The sequence below is a fragment of the Neolamprologus brichardi genome, chromosome 13, assembly GCF_056152115.1.
Source record: "Neolamprologus brichardi isolate AB-2024 chromosome 13, ASM5615211v1, whole genome shotgun sequence".
Lineage (NCBI taxonomy): Eukaryota > Metazoa > Chordata > Actinopteri > Cichliformes > Cichlidae > Neolamprologus > Neolamprologus brichardi.
Window position 1 is genome coordinate 16,065,985 of NC_142116.1, and position 22,122 is coordinate 16,088,106.

General features: G+C 41.9%; 2 protein-coding genes across 2 annotated transcripts; one reads left to right on the forward strand and one right to left on the reverse strand.

Moving 5' to 3' along the window:
* The first annotated feature begins 555 nt into the window (after positions 1-555).
* Positions 556-5,758, forward strand: got1 (glutamic-oxaloacetic transaminase 1, soluble). The gene is made up of 9 exons (XM_006783907.3): positions 556-794; positions 2,193-2,374; positions 2,459-2,582; positions 2,865-2,977; positions 3,070-3,174; positions 3,340-3,490; positions 3,807-3,972; positions 4,081-4,223; positions 4,418-5,758. The coding sequence occupies exons 1-9, from the start codon at positions 686-688 to the stop codon at positions 4,555-4,557; spliced, it is 1,233 nt and encodes a 410-aa protein (XP_006783970.1). The 5' UTR covers positions 556-685; the 3' UTR covers positions 4,558-5,758.
* Positions 5,759-5,848: 90 nt separating this feature from the next.
* On the reverse strand, positions 5,849-22,004 carry cnnm1 (cyclin and CBS domain divalent metal cation transport mediator 1). The gene is made up of 10 exons (XM_006783908.3): positions 20,432-22,004; positions 15,792-15,935; positions 14,565-14,705; positions 14,281-14,450; positions 13,965-14,064; positions 12,382-12,527; positions 11,658-11,901; positions 9,342-9,446; positions 8,350-8,439; positions 5,849-7,969 (listed from the first exon to the last, which is right to left on the reverse strand). The coding sequence occupies exons 1-10, from the start codon at positions 21,876-21,878 to the stop codon at positions 7,890-7,892; spliced, it is 2,667 nt and encodes an 888-aa protein (XP_006783971.1). The 5' UTR covers positions 21,879-22,004; the 3' UTR covers positions 5,849-7,889.
* Between the last annotated feature and the right edge of the window lie 118 nt (positions 22,005-22,122).

The following is a 22,122-nucleotide window of genomic DNA, read 5'->3' on the forward strand; positions in this document are numbered from 1 at the left end:
GACAGCTGTGGGGAGAGCACAGAGGAGCCAGTGTGTTTACACCACAGCTCAGCCGAGGCCCTCAGGACAGAACAGATTAGGACACTTGCACATATTCGTCTGCAGAGCGTGGTGACCTAAGCGTGATAGCTGTCTGATCAGCCGGCGTTCGTATTTACATTTATGATGACGATGATACAGCAATCAATCTGTGAGCTCGGACCTTTGAATTTGTGTTCTATTATTTATTAATGGAAGAATTCTTTCAGTACCAAGTCACGCCAACTAAAGCTCTGGTTAGATGCGCTAGATATGAGCTTTAAAGCAGGTTTGTAGCACCACCTTGTGGCGTAGAAATTAAATGCGCTAATCTCATGCACCGCCCACTCGCAGTGACGCTTCCTCAACCCCACACATTAGCTAGAGGATTTGTCAATCCCCTTTCCGCGGCGTTCATTGGGCAACAGCGCCTGTGCGTTTGTTTAATTGACCTTTGAACTGACAGGGATCAACGCCGAGAGCGATTTCTATTGGTAAATCCACTCACACCCACTTTGCAGTGACCAAATCCAAGTTGAAGGTGAAAGTCTTCCATCATCCCGCTCAGCCAGCTGATCAAGTGACAGCTCGTCTCTTCGTGCTGCCGCAGCCTCTCACAGTGCAAAAAAAAGTAAACAAATAAATAAATATATATATATTTTAAAAAATGTCGCTGTTTTCTGAAGTCCCCCAGGCTGCCCCCGTGGCTGTCTTCAAGTTGACGCAGGATTTCAATAACGACCAGTTTCCAAATAAGGTGAACCTCGGAGTAGGAGGTAAGTTGTGCATTGCTGTCAGTCATTCATTGTATCCCGGAGGGGAAAAGTTCTCCAGCCTGTCTTACACCGAGTTCATCTATGTTTGTATGATGGTGCCCTCATATGAATTTCTAACAAGTTGTTGTCATTATAATCAGAAAGTGACACAAAGTTGACTGTTAGCCTCAAACTAAGCACAGCAATAGTTAAAACAGCCTGCTGACTGATATCTGAGCTGTAAAATCTAAACAGAGGCTATCTAGATGTAGCTTTAATCAGTTTAGTACACCAGGCAGTCCAGAATGGTGATGGCTCACCTGTGCTGTAATTATTGCTATTGCTTAAATTCATTTTGGGATTAACATAGAGACTGTGGGTATCCGTTAATCTGGCCTCGCTACAGGCTGCTCAGTCATCACACACCCACCAACTACTGATTGAAGCTCTGTTGATAATATATCTTTCTTCTGCAATTAGTGTGACACTGAGAGCTGAATCATCTCTGTCCTCTGCTATCCTGCACCTCTCACTCAGCAGACCAGGCAGCTGATTGGATTACTGTTCTGTCATTACACAAGAACAAGCAGGAGTTTAAATTTATTACAGCTCAGTCATGCTTCTCTCCGAAACAAACCACTGCCACATTTCGTCCTTGAGAGCAGCTGTTTTCTGTGCTAACCTCTCTGCAAGGAGTCATTTCTTCGCTGCTTGCATTGCACAGGAACAGTGTGAGAAGCGTTGATCGCTTAGCTCTGTTTTGGCAGGACAAGGATACCTGAGTCCTGTGATTAGCAGAGGAGGCCGAGGCCTCGTAATCCCTTTCTTTCTCCAGATGGTCAGCTGCTACATGGCAGCTGGGAAATGTAGGCCACACATTTGTCTCTACCTAAAAAAACACAGAGATCTGAAAAAGATCCTTGACTGTAAGGATTTTCTGCTTTTCTGTGACTTTTCAGTGTTGTCGTCATTAGTTACGGCCCTAGATCTTAATTTAGATGTATTATTACAGATAATCAGTGCCTTTCCAGCTAGTGGACATAACAGAGAGAAAAAGGTCGATCGTCGACATCATCTGGCTAAATCACCTAACAGATATTGAAAGTGCGCCTGTCACAAAACCCTGTGATCTTTGCACTTTTGTTATGACTCAAGAGTCCCATAAAGTCACAAACATCAGGCTTACCAAGGTACAGGTGTTAAGCTCGCAAGTTAACCACTTTTGTCTGCTGTATCTGTTTACTGAGCAATTGAAATGTGTTTAAGGAATGTTATATTTAATCTTACTTAGAGGTTTCTTTTTGCTTAAAACTCACTAAAAAAACAACATATCAATGCAGGAGGGAAGGGCCGCTTCCTACTATATTAAGCCATTCTTTCACTTTTTTCTGTAACATTAAATCGCATTGTTCCTTGCAGCCTATCGGACAGATGAAGGCCAGCCCTGGGTTTTGCCGGTGGTGAAAAAAGTGGAGAAGATCATTGTGCATGATGACAGGCTAAACCACGAGTACCTGCCCATCCTGGGCCTGCCTGAGTTCAGATCCTCAGCCTCCAAAATAGTACTGGGAGACAACAGCCCTGCCATCCAGGAAAACAGGGTTTGTGGAGTCAAAAGCCAAACGACACTCTTTGAATTTCTAATGTTGTTACATTTAAACTGACTGTTCGAATGTCACTGCCAGGTCGGGGCTGTCCAGTGTCTGGGTGGTACAGGTGCTCTGAAGATAGGCGCAGAGTTTCTAAGGCGGTTCTACAATGGGAGCAACAACACCAAAACACCCATCTATGTGTCTGCACCTACCTGGGGTACATTCAAGCACACACACACAAACAAGCAGTGAAGTAGCACACACCTGTAGAGGACTTTAATTGTTTTGTGAACTTTCCCCAGACTTTAAACTGTAGTTGTTGATAAAGTGTTCTATTGATAAATGTCCTGTTACAGCTGCATGTTATCAGTGAGCTTGGCTGTATTGTCAGGTCGGATGTGAGGAGTATTTAAAAAAGCATTATTCACTCTTTTATCTAAAGAAAGCAATGATAAAAATCGAACGCTGCCCTCAGAGTTTTTCTTACTGTTTTTCTCAGAAAATCACAATGCTGTGTTCAGCAGCGCTGGCTTCGAGGATGTTCGTCCGTACAGGTACTGGGATGCGGAGAAAAGAGGCCTTGATTTGGCTGGCTTCCTTGGTGACTTGGAAGTAAGTACTGCGTGACAGCATACTGTTCACTCATTACTACATTTTGGTCTTCTGGGTTTCACATTGCTTCTTCATATCCCCGTTTCCCACAGAGTTGTCCAGAGCACTCAGTCTTTGTCCTGCATGCTTGTGCCCATAATCCGACAGGCACAGACCCCACGCAGGAGCAGTGGAAACAAATCGCTGAAGTTATGATGGTAACATGCGTATAAAGTGCATGCAAACATATACAAATTGTCTGTACTGTGGTCTGAACTGCCACTACTGGCAAAGGGTGTCATTTTAAACAGGATATTATTTTGCATGCACAGTGTTTATCTCAGTATGATAACCCTTTGATCTTGTATCCGGTTCTCTCCCAGAGGAGGAAGCTGTTTGCGTTCTTTGACTCGGCTTATCAGGGATTCGCCTCAGGTAGTCTGGAGAAAGATGCCTGGGCGGTGCGCTACTTTGTTTCATCGGGCTTTGAAATGTTCTGTGCCCAGTCGTTCTCCAAGAACTTCGGACTCTACAGTGAGTGATCCTGTGTGTAAAGTGTGCTTGGTATGAATCTACAGAAAATCCCAAGCTAAATCAACTGCAGGGATTAAACTTTGCAGGAAGAGTAATCTTAATATACATCGGTCTTATTTTCAGATTATGCTGAGTATAATGTGCACAGAATACATCAAAAACTCTGTTAAATTGAAAGGAATAGTCACAAAATTCAAATTAAGCAAGTCTCAGATTCACCAGAGGAGGAGCTGTTTATCAGATACTGCACCTACACATCAAGTAATAGGTATTAGCTGCTGTATTGTTTAACTGTGACGTGTTTTTGTCCCATCAGACGAGCGTGTGGGCAACCTGACCGTTGTGGCTCGCGATGCAGATAAACTGAAACGAGTTCTCTCCCAGATGGAGAAGATTGTCAGGATCACCTGGTCCAACCCACCGTCTCAGGGAGCTCGCATTGTCACCATCACTCTTACCTCACCTGAGCTTTTTAGTGAATGGTAAGTGTAAAATAGCATCATTAAAAGATAACTCATACCTGTGCATGAGGCAATATTAAAAAGCAGTCGATATCAGACATGCAGAGTGTTTTCATTCTCTGACTTTAGGCAAGAGAATGTGAAGACCATGGCTAACAGGGTCTTGCTGATGAGGTCTCAGCTGAAAGCTAAGCTCCAAGCTTTGGGGACACCAGGGACCTGGGACCACATCACAAACCAGATTGGCATGTTTAGCTTCACAGGCCTCAACCGTGAGTACAGCAATCACTTCCTTCTGCACACAATCACAGCTCTGTAAAAATGCACATTCCACTGGTCAGTTTAACAAACAATTTCATGGCATCCAAGTTGTTTTAGTTTTTGGGGCTTCAATTTTAAAAAGATCTTAAAAAGATTCAAGCACAGTCAGTAAAACTTAAACCAGTATCTGATGATTTTCCTGCAGCCAAACAAGTGGAATATTTGGTGAAGGAGAAGCATATCTACTTAATGGCGAGCAGTCGCATCAACATGTGCGGTTTAACCACCAAGAACATCGACTACGTGGCCGAGTCCATCCACGAGGCCGTCACCAAGGTCCAGTAGAAGAACGGCACCATATCTCCAATTCTCACCACTTCCTGCTGCATTTCTGATCCATCATGATCACAGGGAATGTGTTTGCATCCAGGTTTCCAGATTTTTCTGGAGCAAATACAAATTCTCACGTGGACAGAGAGCCCACAGGCCCCTGGTTTCTCATTCTTTTTCAGTATTTGTGCTATGCTAGGCTAAATGCATGCTGGGACCAAGTTCTCTATAGACTGCATAAAGATCGTTTGGATCTTTTTTAAGAGCCACAATTTTCCAAACTCTGGAGTACTTATGTAATTGTGTTCATAATTTTTCAGCCTTATCTTAGTCCCCAATGTATTGTTTGTAGCTCAAAATATGTGTTTGGTATTTCAAGTTTTATGCATCATTAGAAGCAAGTCTGTGGCTGTATTACGGTTCCTCAGCAGGGCTGACTCTACAGTCTAAAAATGTTATACTGTTCATGACTCATCCATTCAAAGTGTGAAATATAAGTATTTGTGTGGACAGCAGTAAGAGTTGTTAAGGGGAATGAGAAAAAGAGAATATTAACATGACTAATCTGTATTTTTTTTTTTTCTTTTTGCCTGTCCCGTTTGGCTCTTTTGCCATCAGAATTATTGTCTAAAGGCGAAGAAAGACGGATTTACTTTACCAAATTGACCATCCCAGCCTTGCCGTACTATACTATACGATACTAATCTGTATATTTGTGTTTACCACCCCGACGATGAATGAAGAGTAAAGAGGCAGTGTTTGTCATTTCTAGATTAAATGTGAACAAATGTTCTAAGGAGGATTTAAGCCTGAACTATGTAATCATATTCATGATAAGGCTCTATGCTAATGACCTCACATTTAATCTGTATTTGTAGAGTCTGTTTTTTGCTTCCAGCTGACATTCAGTGAGCACAAATGACACTGAGCGTTCTGAACAGGTGTCATGAACCTGGGGTCGTCACTGCATGCTGAAGGGTTTTGATGTTTCTGGTTCTGTCAGGTACCTGCCAGTGGATGTTGACTCTTCATAGCAGCCGGGCACCGTTACGCAACATTCGTTTGTCACAGCACAAACAAACTAATGATCAACCAGGTTGCTGTCGCACTACTACGCAGGGCATTTACGAAACAGACGTATTGTTTAGCAATGAAAATGTCCTCAGACATTCTGATCAAATGAATGAACTACTTCAATAAAAAACTGTCAAACAGATGTGTGTGAAACTGAGTGATAGTGTTTGCATATAAGCACCGACCTTTAGCAGGCGCTGCAGATGAAGACAAATGAAGCAGACAAGAGCAATACTCCAGTAGATTTATTAATAAATTAATTTACCCTTGTGTAGAATGATTGATCCATTTCTTGATATCTCTGGGTTGCTAATATATTCTTCTGAATTTTGCATTACAAAATGTATCTTTGTTAGTTTACCCCAAACAAACACTACATCAATCCTTACAAATATAAAGAGGTGAAAACCAACTGCAAATTCTGTAAAAGCCTCGCCCTTAAAGTTCCAGATTTACACTTAGAGTCAACGGATCAAAACACACTCCCCCCACGTGTTTGGTACAGCGGGGTCATTGTAAAAAGCTTAGCAGTGCAATAACCTTTGTACTTAGCCTTACCAGGCAGATTGAATTAAATCACTGAGCATACCAGAACACCACTTTTGTGTGCATTTGAAAAGAGGCGGTGGCTTGACGTCAGTGTATGTCATATTGCTTTCGTCAGGCAAATCTCCCTCTGTTCAGGTTCAAGATTTCAAGAAAAGAGATCAGCGTAGTCCACTGGGGGACTAACTCCCAATTTAAATAGAATCAATTTGTTTATTATTGCAGTAGGAGATTATTTCCTGTTTCTTATTAAAATGTTCCTTCTTGAGCAGCCTTCTCGTGCTTCCTCTGAATTCCCCAATCCCTGTGTACATCATTAGTAGCTGTTAAAGCGGAACCTTCGATGAAGTCTGCAGCCTTGTTTTGTGCTTCTCCATTAGCTGGCAGCATTTGATGATTCTTTTCAACTTTAGCAATTAAAACCCGATGTCTGCTGCCTATGTGTAAGCCATCTTAAAATCTACTTAGGATTCAGGAAAGTCAAACAGCGCCTCAGCGCTGAGAACGTACTGCAGCCTAGTCATGCATCGTAGTCATGCATATGGAAAAGCAGGGGGTAATTCTATAGTAAAAGCAGCACAGAGAAACATGCAAGTAGCAACTTCTTCTTCAGTAATGCCCCTAATGTTCATCTGGATCCCCAAACCCAAAGATCCAAATCCCATAAACCCCTAGCTTATTTTTAATTGGTGTGTGCAGCTTTAGTGAGTGACCCTGTGCGAAATGAACTATACATAGACAGCTTTCTATGCTCCCTATGAAATGCACAAAAGACAATGTGTTCTACTGAATGCAATCAAACAACAGATTAATGACTGTTTATCTAAAATATGAAGACACCGAGGGAAAAAGGTGGAATGGTGGTTGCTTGATAGAAACACGTAAGGTGTGTCTGTACAGCTACATTTATGAATTTTATGAATGAACGTGGAGTGCAGTGATAAGTCCAAGCGATTTACAGTATTTAGGAGGACTTGATATTGCTATCTTTAAATTACTTTCCTCACACTTCCATATAAAAACTCGGGTATATGACTATAACCCTCTAACGTTACTGAGTCACTGAATACAACAAGTAGTCTTTCAAGCTGAGGATTAATTGGTGGCTTTTTTTTTTAAATATAGGTATATAGTTACAATGTTTCTCTTAAAAAAAAGTTGTGCTCTTATTGTTTGGCTTTCTATTTCTGCCACTGGTTAGTGTGTGTTGGGTTGTGTGGCAGTAGGTGGCAGCCTTATGGCAACATTAGGACAGTTCCCTGTGCAAACAGTGGTTTCAGTACAGTATGTGGAAACTGCCTTGTTAACATGACAACTCAATAATAAATATCAGTGTATCAGCTGGCTCAGATACTATCTAAGGCCCTCGTTGGGTTTATAGTGACAAAATTCAAAAACAAGTTACAGTTTAAATGTTATGAATAAATGTTAACCTTGTGGATAGAGCTAACAAATAAAAGAAGGATGTGCCAGTAACTACAAAAGATGCACTGGTGCAAAGCTGGATAACTCAAATACTACTGTTTAGATCCGTCCAATCATGCTTTATAGATCAAGTGGGCCAGGGTGGGACCTGAGTATTTCTGATGGCTACAGCAGATAAGATGGCTCAGTATCCTGAGAGTTGAAGGGGGTATACGAAGAGTTTGTAGTTAATGTAGTTAATCTTGTGAATGATAAAGAGGAAGAGGATGTGTGCGTCATCTCTCTTCCTACATGCCACTGTGCTAGCTCGTCACTGGCTGTTGCTCTGAACCTTCCTCCAAACTGTTTTCTCCATCCCGAGACTTTTTCCTCCTCTTGTTACCTAGAAACAGATGAGAACATGTTGTGAAAATGCAGCAACTCTCATTTTTATAAAGACCAAAAGCCTGATACTTGTACTACTTTTAAATTAAACTTGTCACAAACTGATATAACATCAGATGTACAGTTCAGCAGAGCTACAGCCTCAAATAAATAGATAAAAGTAACTGTGTTATATTGTATGTGATCCAGAATGGCATAGTTGCATCTGGAGAATGAGCTATGCAGGAAGCAGCAGGCTGTTGAGAAAGACGTAGCTCATCACCTGTTGCTAAGATACACTCGGCACCATCGCTATGTCTGACAGAAAAGTTGGGGCACATCTGACAGTGTGTGTGGGAGTGCTGTCGCATTAGTGTTCATGACAAATGGCTTACTCACTCAATTTACGCAATAGCTTCTTGCCAATGTTCTCCTCAGAGCTGGACAGAGACAAAGAGCTTATGAAGGGAGAGGTGGATGGCTGAGACTCTGTAGGCACATTTGAAGGAGAAAGTTAGAGAGTGAAAGGGAGGGGGGTGCTACGTAGATACACGGCCCACACTAGGTGACAAGTTCTGCAAAAGTTTTTGTAGTGTAGCTTTAAACCGAGATTCCTTAACTTGTGACGTAAGTAAAAAAATGAACACATCCTCCACAGCTTGAAAACCATGAAATACAGAGCTATATTCACTCTCTGGCCACTTTACTAGGTACCCTTAGTACCATGTTGGACCCCCTTTTGCCTTCAGAACTGCCTTAATTCTTTATGGAATGATCACGATTACACCACCCAGTTGCTGCAGATTTGTTGACTCCACATCCACAATAGGAATCTCCCATTCCATCACATCCAAATGGACCTCTATTGGATTCAGCTCTATGCTGGCCATTTGGGTACAGTGAACTCACTGTCATGTTCAGTAGAACAGTCTGACATCATTTGAGATTTGTGACATGTCACATTATCCTATAAACGTTGGTGCTAAGGGGCCCGGCCATTCTCCTCTGAACTCTGACATCAACTAGGCATTTTCTCCCAGAGAATCATCGCTCACTGAATGTTTTCTCTTTTTCTGATCATTCATCATCATTCATGGTTGTGTAGGAAAATTCCAGGGGATCAGCAGTTTCTGGCACCAACAACCATGCTACACAAGTCACCTCTCTTCCCAATTCTGATGCTTAGGTTGTCCAGACATTGTCTACATGCCTAATTACTGCTACATGAAAAAATATTTGTGTTAAATAGGAACAGGTGTATCTAATAAAGTGACCAGTGAATGTATCTCGTTACTTATGAAAAATAAAAACGTTTTCTGGAAACTTTTTTTTTTCATTTGAAAATAAAAAAATTAAATGTTTGATTGTTGGCTGTATCGAGCGGCACTCACCATCCTCTCCATGACTTTCTGGCCGGTCCTCATGGATATAGGGAATCTCATCCATGCGAAGGAACACGGTATCATTTGGACTTCTCTGCCCATCGGATTTACTGCCTGTAAAATAAATAAAAAAGTAAACCACCAAAAACAAGAAGCAGCATATTTGTAACTCTACCTGAAGAGGGAGCTAGAGAGCTTAGTATTATTTAAGTGTTTTGGGGGCCTCCAACAAAGAGGCTGAATATTAAAAATAGTACCCAGTGTAGGATTAAAAGTAAAAAAGAGGACCTACAACTAACAGAGGGGGTTTAATTCTTACATGGTAATTTAAAGCTGTAAACACTTTTTTTTTTTTGACAACCAGAGTGGAGACATCTGTCCGCAACATTTCTTAATGGAACTAACAAGCACACAAAAGTGGGTGAGGGGCTACACACTGCATAAGACAGATGGTATGTGGGACCCCTTTAAGCTTCGAAACAAGTACAGATTGGTTGATGTCACATTTAAATGACTGAGTCATTTTGAATATTTGCCGTTTGTGAGTCATTCTTTACGTCTGTCAGTGCCCTCCATAAATATGTTGCACAAAGACATAAGTTTATGTTGTTTTGCATCTGTATGCCGCCACAGTGAATTGCAAATCAAACTAGCAATATGTGACTGAAGTGCAGACTTTCAGCTCTATTTCAAGTGGTTTTACAAAATTTTTTAGCATGAACTGTTTAAATATTGCAGGTATTTTTATACACGTCTCCCATTTTTAAAGGTTCAAAATTAACTGGAAAACTGACTGACCAGTAGTTTCAAAGCATTTATGAGACCTGCTTCTTTGCTACTTCATGACAAATGAAGCCGATTCAAAGTGTTGAATTTCTGTATTATAGCTTTTCATTATAATTTTTCTCAGATTTTAAATATGAGGCCCAATGAAATGTTAATGCAAGTAAAAAACACTATCATTTGGCATCATTAGAGACAGTAAAAACCTCACAGAGACGGTAAAAGCAACAATCTGACACATTCTTAAACAGAGTGAATGCACTGGTAACCTCAGCAACACCAAAAGGCCTAGCTGAAGAACAACTTTACATCATTTAACCAAGTCAAAAACTCTCTCGAGGAGGTTTTGTATCACTGTCAAAGCCTACAATCAAGAGACATGAATGTTCATGAATGGAAATTCAAGGGTTTACAACAAGGTGCAAAGCATCGTTTACATTCCAGAATAGAAAGATCAGATTCGATTTTGCCAAAAAACCTCTAAAAGAGCCGGCACTATGCTGAAAAAAAAATCACTCAACCAGAGGAAAACAAGATGAACTTGTATGATTATGGTGGGAAGAGAAAAATGTGGAGAAGGAGAGAAAAGGCTTGTGATCCAGAGCATGCCACACTGTTTATCTGCTCATTATGTGCAAAAGCAACAGTGTGGCATTCTCCAGGTGAAGAAATTAGATAGTCTTCGACAGCCAAGTCAGTCAGCTGATCTCAACTCATCAGTGCGTGATGAATGCAGAATGACCCACAAACAAACAACAACCGGCTGCAGAAATGGCCTGGCAGAGAATCTCAAGGGAGCAAACACAACATTTGGTAATGTTTGGTGTGTTCTAGGCAGCCAAGTTTTTTCATTTTTCAAGTATTAAAAACATCTTTCAATTTATTTCAGCATGTCCCATTAGTTTTGAACCTCTGAAATTGGGAAAGTGTATATACAAATGCCTGCAATTCTTAAACAGTTTGTGCACACGTTTTGTAAAACCTCTTGAAGTGAAGTTGAAAGTCTGCAGTTCAATCACATGTTGACTTACAGTCCACTGCAGTGGTGTGGGGACAGAAGTCTTTGTACTGTATAAAATAAACTATTTGTTCCAAGTTATGTGCTGATTTCACACATGCATACTTATGAACAAGTAGGGTAAGATTAGAGGATGAAATTTTTATTATTATAAGCAGCTGATTTCATTTAATTTCTTAGTTTTGCCATAATTATTACAGAATAGTTCATCTTCAAATAACAACATGGGGAACATCAAGCTGTGTTTCCACATCACGGGCCATCATTATGTTTGTTTAAAATAGTTAAATGAATCAATGGTGTTTCTTTTAAATTCTCTATCCCTGCTTTCAGATGCACAAACTTCAATTTGTGCATTTAAAGCTTGTTTTCCTCTTTGAAAGAAAATTTGACCAACACAAGGAAATTCCTCATACTTCAAGTTTAGGTGGTGTAAAAACCTGGTGCTGCCTGAGAAAAAGCTCATGAACAAATTACAGTTTTTAGTTGACTTCTTGTTAAATAAAGGCATCTATATTACTTACGAACAATACGGTTTCTTTCATTGAGCTGCGAGGTGCTGCGAAGGCCACCATGGGGATGGAGATGTGCAAGGCGTGCCAGTCCCAGTCGAGTGTGTGTGTGCGTGAGGGGGAGGGCAATGCTGTGTGAGCGGGCCTCTGGGACCGGAGGCCTCCCTTTGCCATCAGGGTCCACCGCTTCTGGTGTCTGTGGGCTGCTGTCCATCCTGGTGGCCGTTAGGGCGTTGTGGTAGTGGTTTCTAGTGATCTGTGGGCCGCCAAGAAATCTGCCATTATCATCAGCGTTAGATCTGTGTGTGCGGCCACTGTTAAGAGTTGCGCATGTGGCCGAGAGGAAGCGTGCACTGTGTTTAAGAAAAGGGAGGCGAGGTGAAGTGAGAGGGCACATGTATCATTTAAGGTTAAGATATTCATGCTTAAAAGGGGCTCAATTATCCGCAGTGATTAGTGGAAAGAGGCTGTGTGGTGGGAGAGTTAGAGACAGGATGTCTGTGTTCAGTCAGAAACGGGGATCAGGACATATCAAAGGCAAATCCAGCAGCAGCAGCGGAAGCATTTTTGGGAAATTTTAAGATTAAATGGAGGGAGCTTAAAATTTTTCTTCCTTTGTGGTCCCAATTTTTTCCTTCAGTGCGCAGGAAATTAGAGATTTAATTTAGCCTACAATAACAGTGGTTTTCTTCATATTTTTCTGGGTTATGTGTGTGCAGCCGTTTATGTTTGTAACCTTGATGATCTGCAGGTCTGCGAGCTGCCGGACTGAGTAGTCGGGTAAATAGACCCCTCCACCTGCAGTGAGCTGACCCACACTGCCTCCGCTCAGTAATGAATCCGACTGGTTCAGGCTGCTGGCCCGGGAGCTATACCTCTGACCTGAACAGAGCAGAAGAAGGAAACATATTTTGAGGTCTGTTTTTTTCTACATACATCATTTGTAAAGGTCAAAATCCTTAACCAGAATAAGCATAAAGAGTTCACACAAACAAGTCCAAGTTATAATGTCTTTTTCTTCTATATACCTCAACAAAATGTTCAATTGTCAGTTAGGAAAAAGTCTTGAGTCATATTTTTAAGCTCATTTAAGCAAATCTCATAACTCTCCTTCAAGTTTTAGTTATTCTTGAGGTACTTTAATTGTAGCTAACATTATACAATAAAACCATTGCATAATAATGTTTTTTTAATCTCTTTCCTTCAGTGTTAAAAAGGTCCTCGTTTAATGAGCCATTCATATGCAAAACAAAGGATGAATAACCAGCAATCTGTCAAGTGAAATTAGGCACAATCTCAACAGTGCATGTCAGTCTTCCACATTTAATCAATCTGCTGTCACTACATTAAAGACACACACTGGCTCAGCTCCTTGGCTATATAATAGGCTAAAAAAGACTTCTGGCACAGATAAAAATTAAAAGCGTCAACAATCGTTCTCATGATGTGATTCATGTGTAACAACTTAAAAATACAGGCAAAAGTCAAAAACCGGGCCCTTGTGCTGCAACTTTTGCTCACACAGTGGGTGAAGTGGTCCAACAGGACCCTCCATGGTGCCGTATGCTGCACTGGCCACCCTCATCTTTTACCTCATGCTTGGAAAATGAAGTCATATTTGAACCCCAAATGCATTTTGAGTGACTCCCTCGCAATTAAAAAGAAGATATCTCCCCTGCTTTACAAGAGAGCAGTAAAATTGTATTCGAATAGTAACTGAGCATGCTTTACGGAAGGTCATGCAGGTCCTTTTAATTCATCTACACTGTTTTCTGCCTGTTTTTGTGTTCACCACTGTCTAGTGAAATGGCAAATGAATTGTCAGTTCAATGCAGAGCGATGAGTCAGAAAGAGAGAAAAAAACTGTAAAAAGCTGCTCTTTTGAGATGTGATGATTGTGCAGCTGTTTGAGAGAAAATTCTGAAATGTCCTAAGTAGGGATTTTCAGATTTTTAATGAGGTCTCGCAAATAGCTTAAACTCACCCTGAACATCACACGTAAAAAATGTACACACTACCGCCACAAGAAACCAGGGAGAGAAAGCAAAAGACAGGCTTTCTACTTGCTCTGCAGTCTTAGCTGGATTTCATATAATCCTGTGCAGGTCATGCCCTTCCACTGGGAAATTCTCTGAAATCTCTTCTTTTAATTACTTACTTCCCACGGCTGCTGCTGCTCAGCAGGCTGACACTTTACAGACACAGGGTGGCATTAAGGCAGGAAATACACTTCACCTCCCCCAATGCATTGCATGTTTTCATCATGCGAGAACCTTCAAAATTACTCATCCATATTGCTTCATATTTCCAGTGAATTACCAATAGGCAGTGGTGGGATGAGCGCTGGCATGCCATAGTAGGAAAATGCTCCGTTTTCAAACCGAAGAGCCTCTTTTCCTATCTCCACCTCCACCCGTCCCTGCAAGATTAACACAGCCATTTACATGGATTAGGTTTGAGCACTGCGCTAATAATGTGAACAGTCAATTGATTACTCATCTAATGGTGCGTCCCACGCAGGGAAAAATGCACATTCAAATGCAAATTCACTGCCAGAACAACGCTGAGCATACAGATAATTGTTGCTTGCTTCCTAATTCTTATTCAAACCCTTTTTTTATCAGTTTAGAAGTACCTGCAGGATCAGGATGAAGTAGTCAACAGGTTTGTTTCTCTGGAAGAGGTAGTGTTGAGGAGCGTGCTTGTTCTTGGGGTCGAACTTTAGTTCCTGCACAACGCTGGGATGTTTGATCAGCCGCAGCAAGATCTTTTCTGACAGGTGACACGGCCTGAAGGGCTCCACCTCTGTTGTGAAACAACACAAGTCAAGGGAGAAACACCACGTCCCCCGGCCTTTGTTCTCATGCTATTTCCAAATGCTTAGCATTCAGCTCATGGAGACAAACACACAAATGCTACCTGTAGCCAAAAAGCGGTGTGTTGCAAGCAACAGTTGGGCCGAGATCTTCACCTTCAGCTCATTTTCTGCCACTTTGAAGATAGAGAAGTCCTGCTGTTTCCTTTCATGGTTGGACACGCGCCTTTTTGTGCGATTATCAGCTATGAACAGACACAAATCCGAGAAAGTGCGTAAAAAAATGTAGCACTTTCTCTGATGATAGGTTAGAGAAGCTAAAGAGTTCTTACCTCATTAATTAGGTTTAAATACTTAATGTGCCATATATGCAGAGCGAGGTCAATGTTTTTGTTTGCACTATAATTAATTAGAAACTACTCTGATGTGGCACTAATTAATTGGTGCACTTCTATATCCTGCATGCTTAGTATATTCATCTAAAGCTGTACAGAGCTGGAGATTATCCAGTGCTGTAACCTCTGACTGATAAATTGGCTTATCCTCTGCAGAGTATTATATATATATATTTATATATTTTTCATTAAATGCGTTATTGCTACAATATTATTTCTAGAACAGCTGGGTTCATGAAAAAACTGTATGACAAAGCTCGAAGAGATTAGGTCCCTCGTGCTATATATAAACACGCAAACATTATATGCAGACACACAGGTGCACCACTCACAGAAACTGCTTTAGACACTGTATACAATTTCAACTGCAGCACACTCATATTATATCTTGATGTCTTCTGAGAGCAGGGGCTGCTGTGAAAACGTACAGGAGAATAACAAAGGAAACTAAAATTCAGTGAGCGAAAGCACGTGCAGACTGGACTAGATATGAAATGAAGGAAGCTTTGCATTTGAATTCATTTGAATCCGTGGAGAGCGTTTCCAGCCAATTAAAAAATAAGGGGATTATGGCGATTATCTGAAGAGACTGGGTCATTTAGTCACATTATTTAATTAAGAATTAGGAAGGAGCTGGGAACAACAGGGGAGAGAAGGTGGAACCAATAGCGGGAAAATAGCAAAGTAGATGGACCACAAAAAACTCCCATTCCATTCACAATTCATACTACAGCATTATTAGTTGCAGTCCTAATAACTGTTATGGGAATTTATGCTGATTATCTGGGCATTTTCCAGTGACTGCTGGAGAGCACAAAGCTGAACAAAATGTGACAGCTGCTGCAATAAATTAAGCGAAAATCTTCTCAGTAGGGGAGCTGGAAGCAATAAGATAGCCCTGATGCAGAGCTTCATAAACACTATGTTTATACATACTGTACAGATCTGTCTCATCCACAATCTCAGACTTGATGATCTCCTCTATAACGTCCTCAAGGGTGACGATGCCCATCACTTCATAGAAGGGGTCTCCCTCGCCTTCGCTGTTCACCCGCTGCACCACTGCGAGGTGGGACTTTCCTGCAGTCATCAGAAAAGAGAAGAGGACAGGTTAGAATGTTTTCAAAATGGGAGCTCGGGCTAAAAACTGCTTGTGCAATGTGCCGAGAGGCAAAATGAGCAGATAAAAATAACTCCAGTCAACAGCCTCCAACTGGCTCTGTGCAGCCAAGATGAAAATCAGCATTAATTCACCAACTAAAAACCTGAGGGATCTATCCCAGAGGTTAAATTGAAAATGACTTCAATGCCAGACTTGCCCTTGTTTGTGTTCTCAGACAAAAAGAAAGTGGACATTGGGGGATTAGTCTCCAGACACTTTGACAGTTGGAAGACTTGGTTTCCTTACGTAAACACAGAGATTACACAATCAGTCTGGGGATGCCTGCATCTGCTGAATAAACTGCCCATGCTGCTGCCGCCTCGGTAAACACTCATGCCCACACGTACACACACCCACAGCACATCTGTACACATCCATGAGCAAACCGAGGGCTCACTGCGACTGTGTTTAGCTGAACGCGACAAGCCTGTCGGACACAATGACGTAGCTCGCCAGCATCACCCTTGCAACAACTCGATAGAGCGAATGTGACAAGAAGTCAACGTCGCAACCAAACTTGAACATACAAGGACAGAAAAGTAAAAAAAAAAAAAATTATCAACACAAACAAGTTGCTCTATATTGATATTTTTTTTATTATCATTATTTTCTGTTCCACTCACTTAAAAATCAGATATGTTGAAATATGCTGAACTCATCAGTCTGTTCTGCTTTCATCAACGCGAGTTAGTCTGGTGACCAAATAAGTTACCTAATCAAAATGATGTCACTAGACCACAGGTTCCAACAGACACATAAAAAAAAGTCTCCAGCCTCACTTTGAATAAAATCTGTGGCTCAAATAAGATGGGCCGATTTAGGGGATCACCGCCAAGGGATAAAATGGATCAAATGCTTTAATCCACAGCAACAAGAGAAAAAAAAATCTGATTGACTGACTGGCAGTCATATCCAAACATGAACCTCTGGGTTGTGAGGGATTGACTGAGGTGGTGAGGTTGCACTCACTCAGGTCTATGTCTCTGCAGAGCTCAGGTGAGTCAGCTACGGATTTGCTCTCAGCTGCTGATGTGCCTGGGCACCGCATTACATCATTCATATGTTACATAATACTCTTGCAGAATGACGCACACTTACTCACACACGCAGACACACATGCCCGGAGCAAAACTGGGTCCTCCATGGTTGTCCCTTTTGCAAAACGTTTCTGCTCTACCACTTTCTGTGGCTCCATCAGTCTATGTTAGAAAACTGTGTTTTAGATTGCGCATATGTTTGTACCTATTTCTATCTGCTTATTTAACCACAGCATTAAAGCCGTAATGAGATCTGGAATAAAATATTTCATTTTATGTCTCCGGAGCAGTAATTTTCCTCTACACTGGTGCACAAACAGCTTATGAAAACAGTTGGCTTAAACTGTGTCTACCTTCTGTGGTTTGTTAATTGAGTCGGAGCCTATTTTTTGTAGTGTAGTTGCGGCGTTGACTTCTTGTGACATTCACTCTATCGAGTCGTTGCAGGGATGATGCTGTATTAAAATGGCTTATTTTACAAAATATGTGTAATTGAATCTATTCGGCTCTGTTTTTAGATACAAGTCTTTACTCTGTGTATGTGTGTATATATATATATATATATATATATATATACATACACACACACACACACACGATAAATGTGTTATAATTCTGTATAATGTTGTTTAGAGTTCAACCAAAAGCAATATTAAAAGGAAAAACCTATTATCTTTAATGCATTCTAGTAAAATTTATAATGCAGTGTTTTTATAGGGGTGTTGCTACTATTACTTAAGAATAATATAAGAATAATAACCTTGTCTTTTCCTAATAAAAATCAAATATTTACAGCAGCATAAAACACTCTGGCTGCAAAAGCCTAAATGTATAAATGGAAGTCTGCTCTGTTCAGGTTTCGTACATCAGCTCAGTCAATTTGATTGCCAAGTGCCGTGTGTTAGCTTTACATTGAGCAGGCTTACATCAATATACAACCAACTGTTTGAGAATGGAATCCTCTTATAGTGTACTTTCCAAGGGTTGGATGTTCACAAATAATATGAACGATAACATAATAATTGTCATATTTAAAATCTTTTGCAGCCTGAAGGCTCTGACCCACAAACACAAGAAGGTGCAATGGTAAAGCTTTCCAGGCTTTTACTGCAGCCATCTTCAAACGAGCCATACTCGTTGTGAAGTCTTACTATCTTTTTTCTGGTCTTCAGGAATCAGTTGATTCTGCTTATTGGTAGCTAAGGATATCCCACCTCTTCACCCTGAAAATTTCTTTGTTGTTATGTGTTTAGAATAACCGCCCTGTTGCATGATAAAAATTCACCCTGAGAGTTTTGATGCGTATGATTCAGAGTGAGCAGGCTACTTATCCTGGCCCTTCACCAGCAGAATGAATAAATAGACAGTTATAAATAAAAGCCAGCGTGCCTGTTCATTTGGCAGCCATAGACACCCAAGCCATAAGAGGAATACCACTATGCTTGACATATGAGGTGGTATGCTTTGACTCATAAACTGTTTCTTTTTATTCTCTGGTATTTCCTCTTTCATTTGGATAGAGCCTGATGTTTATTTCAACAATCCTTAGGATTTGCTTTCCACGACTCCCCCGGCCTTCCTTTTGTATGTTTTTGTAAAGTGCATTCCATCTTTTTTATTTTAGATGTTTGCAGAATTTTGTATCTCGTGTTGAATTGTCTGAGGTTGTGGTCATTAAGTATTCTCTTTGTTGATGGCTGACAAAGAAAAACATGCCTAAAGAACACTGTGGAAAGCATTTTTGAGTTGCTGTGCAATCATAAAGGGGGGTTCTCTTCAGCATGAACACCCACAAGAAAAGCAGCTTCTTTGCTATCGATTTTGGAAAGACTTTTATATTTGTCTGATAGATTTTCACTTGTTTGATTGCATTATCTTTTTCACTTGCTCTGTCACCTTTTTACCAAACAACTTTAAAAAAAAAAATAAAAAAGATAATTGTAGCTGAGACTGGAGAATCTTTCTATTTCAACTTGAATGTTTATGAGGCCTGAAAAACTGAAAAATGCTAACTGTCTGCATGGCTAAGTTCTCCACTCAACAGTATGTTTGCAGACGATAGTTTCTTCCTGGTGACATTTCCATTCTTTACTCTAACACAGACCTCACCTCTGCCCACCAACCATCTCAGTGAGACATCATCACAGCTTCCAGCCAGGCTTCCTGACCAGCAGGAGGCTTTTAGCCATGAAAGCAAAGTCGGAGGGAGGTGAGAGAGGAAGGGAAAGGTTGGAGCTGAATTTTTCATGGTTGCTCTGCTGGTTGGTTGGCGATGACCTACAGAGTGGAAGGAACTTCAAAGTCACAGTGGGCTGACAATTAAGTGTGCACAAATAATTTAAAGGTGAAACCAGGCTTCACACCCAAGAGAGACACACAAGCGATGCCGACACACATGTGAGTCAAGTGTGAGCTCATGGATCACTTGTGCCAGACCAATGCTATATTTCATAATCCCAGGCACGGTGAAGTGTAGTGGACCTCCTGAACTGTAAGTGGCAACATAATTCCTTACCCTGCCAAGGCCAGCTGCATTCAGCAGACATGTATTGCCCTTTCTTTGTCTATAAAACAGATTTCCTTGCATAACAGCTGTGGCAGTGTCTTTATTTTACAATGTGACACTTTCAGTCGAGGAGTCAGAGGTTTTCGCTACTGAGCGTTAAATCTGAATCATATTTAATGTTATCAAGACTGAACATAGTCCCTAAAGAGAGGCAATGCACTTTTCCTCTATAGTCAACTGATGTTATCACTGCATGTGCAGCAATGCTGTCAATTCACTTATCAGCAAAGATGGCTATCAGAGAAGAGAGAGAGATGAATTCTTGTGTAGGCAAATCGTGCAAAATTCCTTTTTTGATACAGTTTAGCATTTCAAGCATTTTAAGTGAGGAGCCGATAACTGATACTTGCATAGAAATGGGGTACCGAGCCTGGGGCCAGATGAAGTTCACAGTGTTGTCATGGGAAGGCAACTTAAATCTCTCTCATCACATAAATTCTTAAGATAACCCTATTATGGTAGCCTCTAAACTCTAGCTGAACCAAACACACTGTGTGACACAGTATCAGATTTCACATATGTCTCTCACTGCTCTGGAGATCAAAGGGCTTTACTGGCTGGCCCACTTTGAGCCAATGGGCTGATGTATACATTGACTTCTGGACTGAAAATGTAGTTCTTAAGTGCACAGTCACTTCAAAGAACATTTAACTCCTAACTGGTGGGAGGTTGCTTTAAAACATATGGCGCCTCACATGCTCAGCTGACTTCTTACTCATAAGTTGTGTAGAGGTCCTAGACAGGACACACAGGGAGATATGGAGACTGCAGAGACCAAACCTCTGATATGATTTAAAATGAAGCGAGTTACCTCTCTTAAATTCCTCCAGCATCACGTCCAGCTTGGTGTCACTGAAGACGCAGTGCATGGGATGCTTGTAAAACTGAGTAATTGTTTTCAAAGGAGTGCAATCGTCAGGATCCACAAAGGCTAAATCTTTGACAAAAAGGATGTCTACAATGTTGGACCTTTCGTTCTCATAAACAGGGATGCGTGTGAAACCGCTCTGCATCACATCCGACATGGTGCAGAAGTCCAGCACAGCATCTGAGGACAGCATGTAACAGTCTGACAGCGGTGTCAGCACATCCTCTACGGTCTTGGTCCTAAGCTCCAGGGCTCCCTGGATAATGTTGAGCTCCTCTTTGACCAGATCGTGGTAGGGGTCTGTGACACGCAGCATGGCCACCAGTTTCTCCCTCGTGTAAAAGTTGCTGATCTCTTGGTGCAGCATAATGTCCAGAATCTTGGAGACCGGGTAGGCGATGGGGAAAAATATCAGCATCAACAGGCGGGTCGCGCACAGGGTCTTGGATGCGATGGCGAGACTGTGCCTGGATGCCACCGAGTGAGGTAAAATCTCGCCAATAAAAAATATCCCCAAAGTGCATGAGGCAGTGGAGAGAGCGGTCATTCCTAAGATCTGGCACATCCACACCACAAAACACGTGTTTGTAAGCACGTTACCCAGCACCACAGTGCAAAGGATGTAGTTGCCATGTTTACGCACTGACTCTATTTTTCGCGCATATTTCTGTTCTTTCTCTGTGCCGCTGTTCTGCAGGACCCGCAACTCGACCGGGTCCAGAGACAGCATGCTAATATTCAGCCCGCTGCACAGAGCAGACAGCCCCAACAAGAGCACAGAGACTCCTGCCTGCAGCCAAGCATCTGCCTCTGGAGGTCTCTCCACCACCGCCAACCAGAAGTCTTTGGTGCTCAAGTGCTCCCATTTCACTCCATCGAACGCGCACATGGAGTAGTATTTGATCACCTCGTCTCTGCGCAGGTCTTTGGCGAGCAGCTCCACTAAGACTGAGTTATGACTTGAGGTGGATCTGAAGGAACCCAGCAGCTCGATGTCTGAGCTCCGGGCATTCTCCTCTTCGCATGGATTCCCCCTGGACAGAAGCGGACTTTCTGCATCTCCACTGTCCCCACCCGGTTCCTCTATAAACGCGATCCACGGAGCGGCAGGTGCTGCGTCCGGTCTGCCGCTGATGTTCAGGCTGTTGGGATTTTCGGTACCTGGAGAAGCGGAGTAGTAAACCCTCAGCATGAAACGGGTCCCCTCGATAGCCCTCAATATCCCGTCCTGCACGGACAGTTCTCCGCTCTGGGTGTCTTCAGGCCGGACGCCGAGCAGCGCCGTTGTCTTGGCCGGCAGGGAGGAGATGGTGACGGTAAGAAAGAGGAGGGAGAGCCGGCGCGGATGCAGGATGCTGCAGAGAGCATCCGCAGCATCCGCAGCCATCATGCTGAATGAGCCGCTGAAGGACACTGGAGAACTGGGTCACGTGGTTTGCGGATGGGACGGATGGAGCAGCTGGGTAACATGGAGAGAGAGAGAGAGAGAGAGGAGAGAGGAATTCAAGTGTGTGTTTGTGAGCTGGCACCTTAAATATAAATGACAAATCCTGACGTAAGCCTCGCTTATTTGCTTTCTGCTGCTTTCTATAAATAGAAAGCAGGAAATGCCCAATCATTTAAGATTCATACGT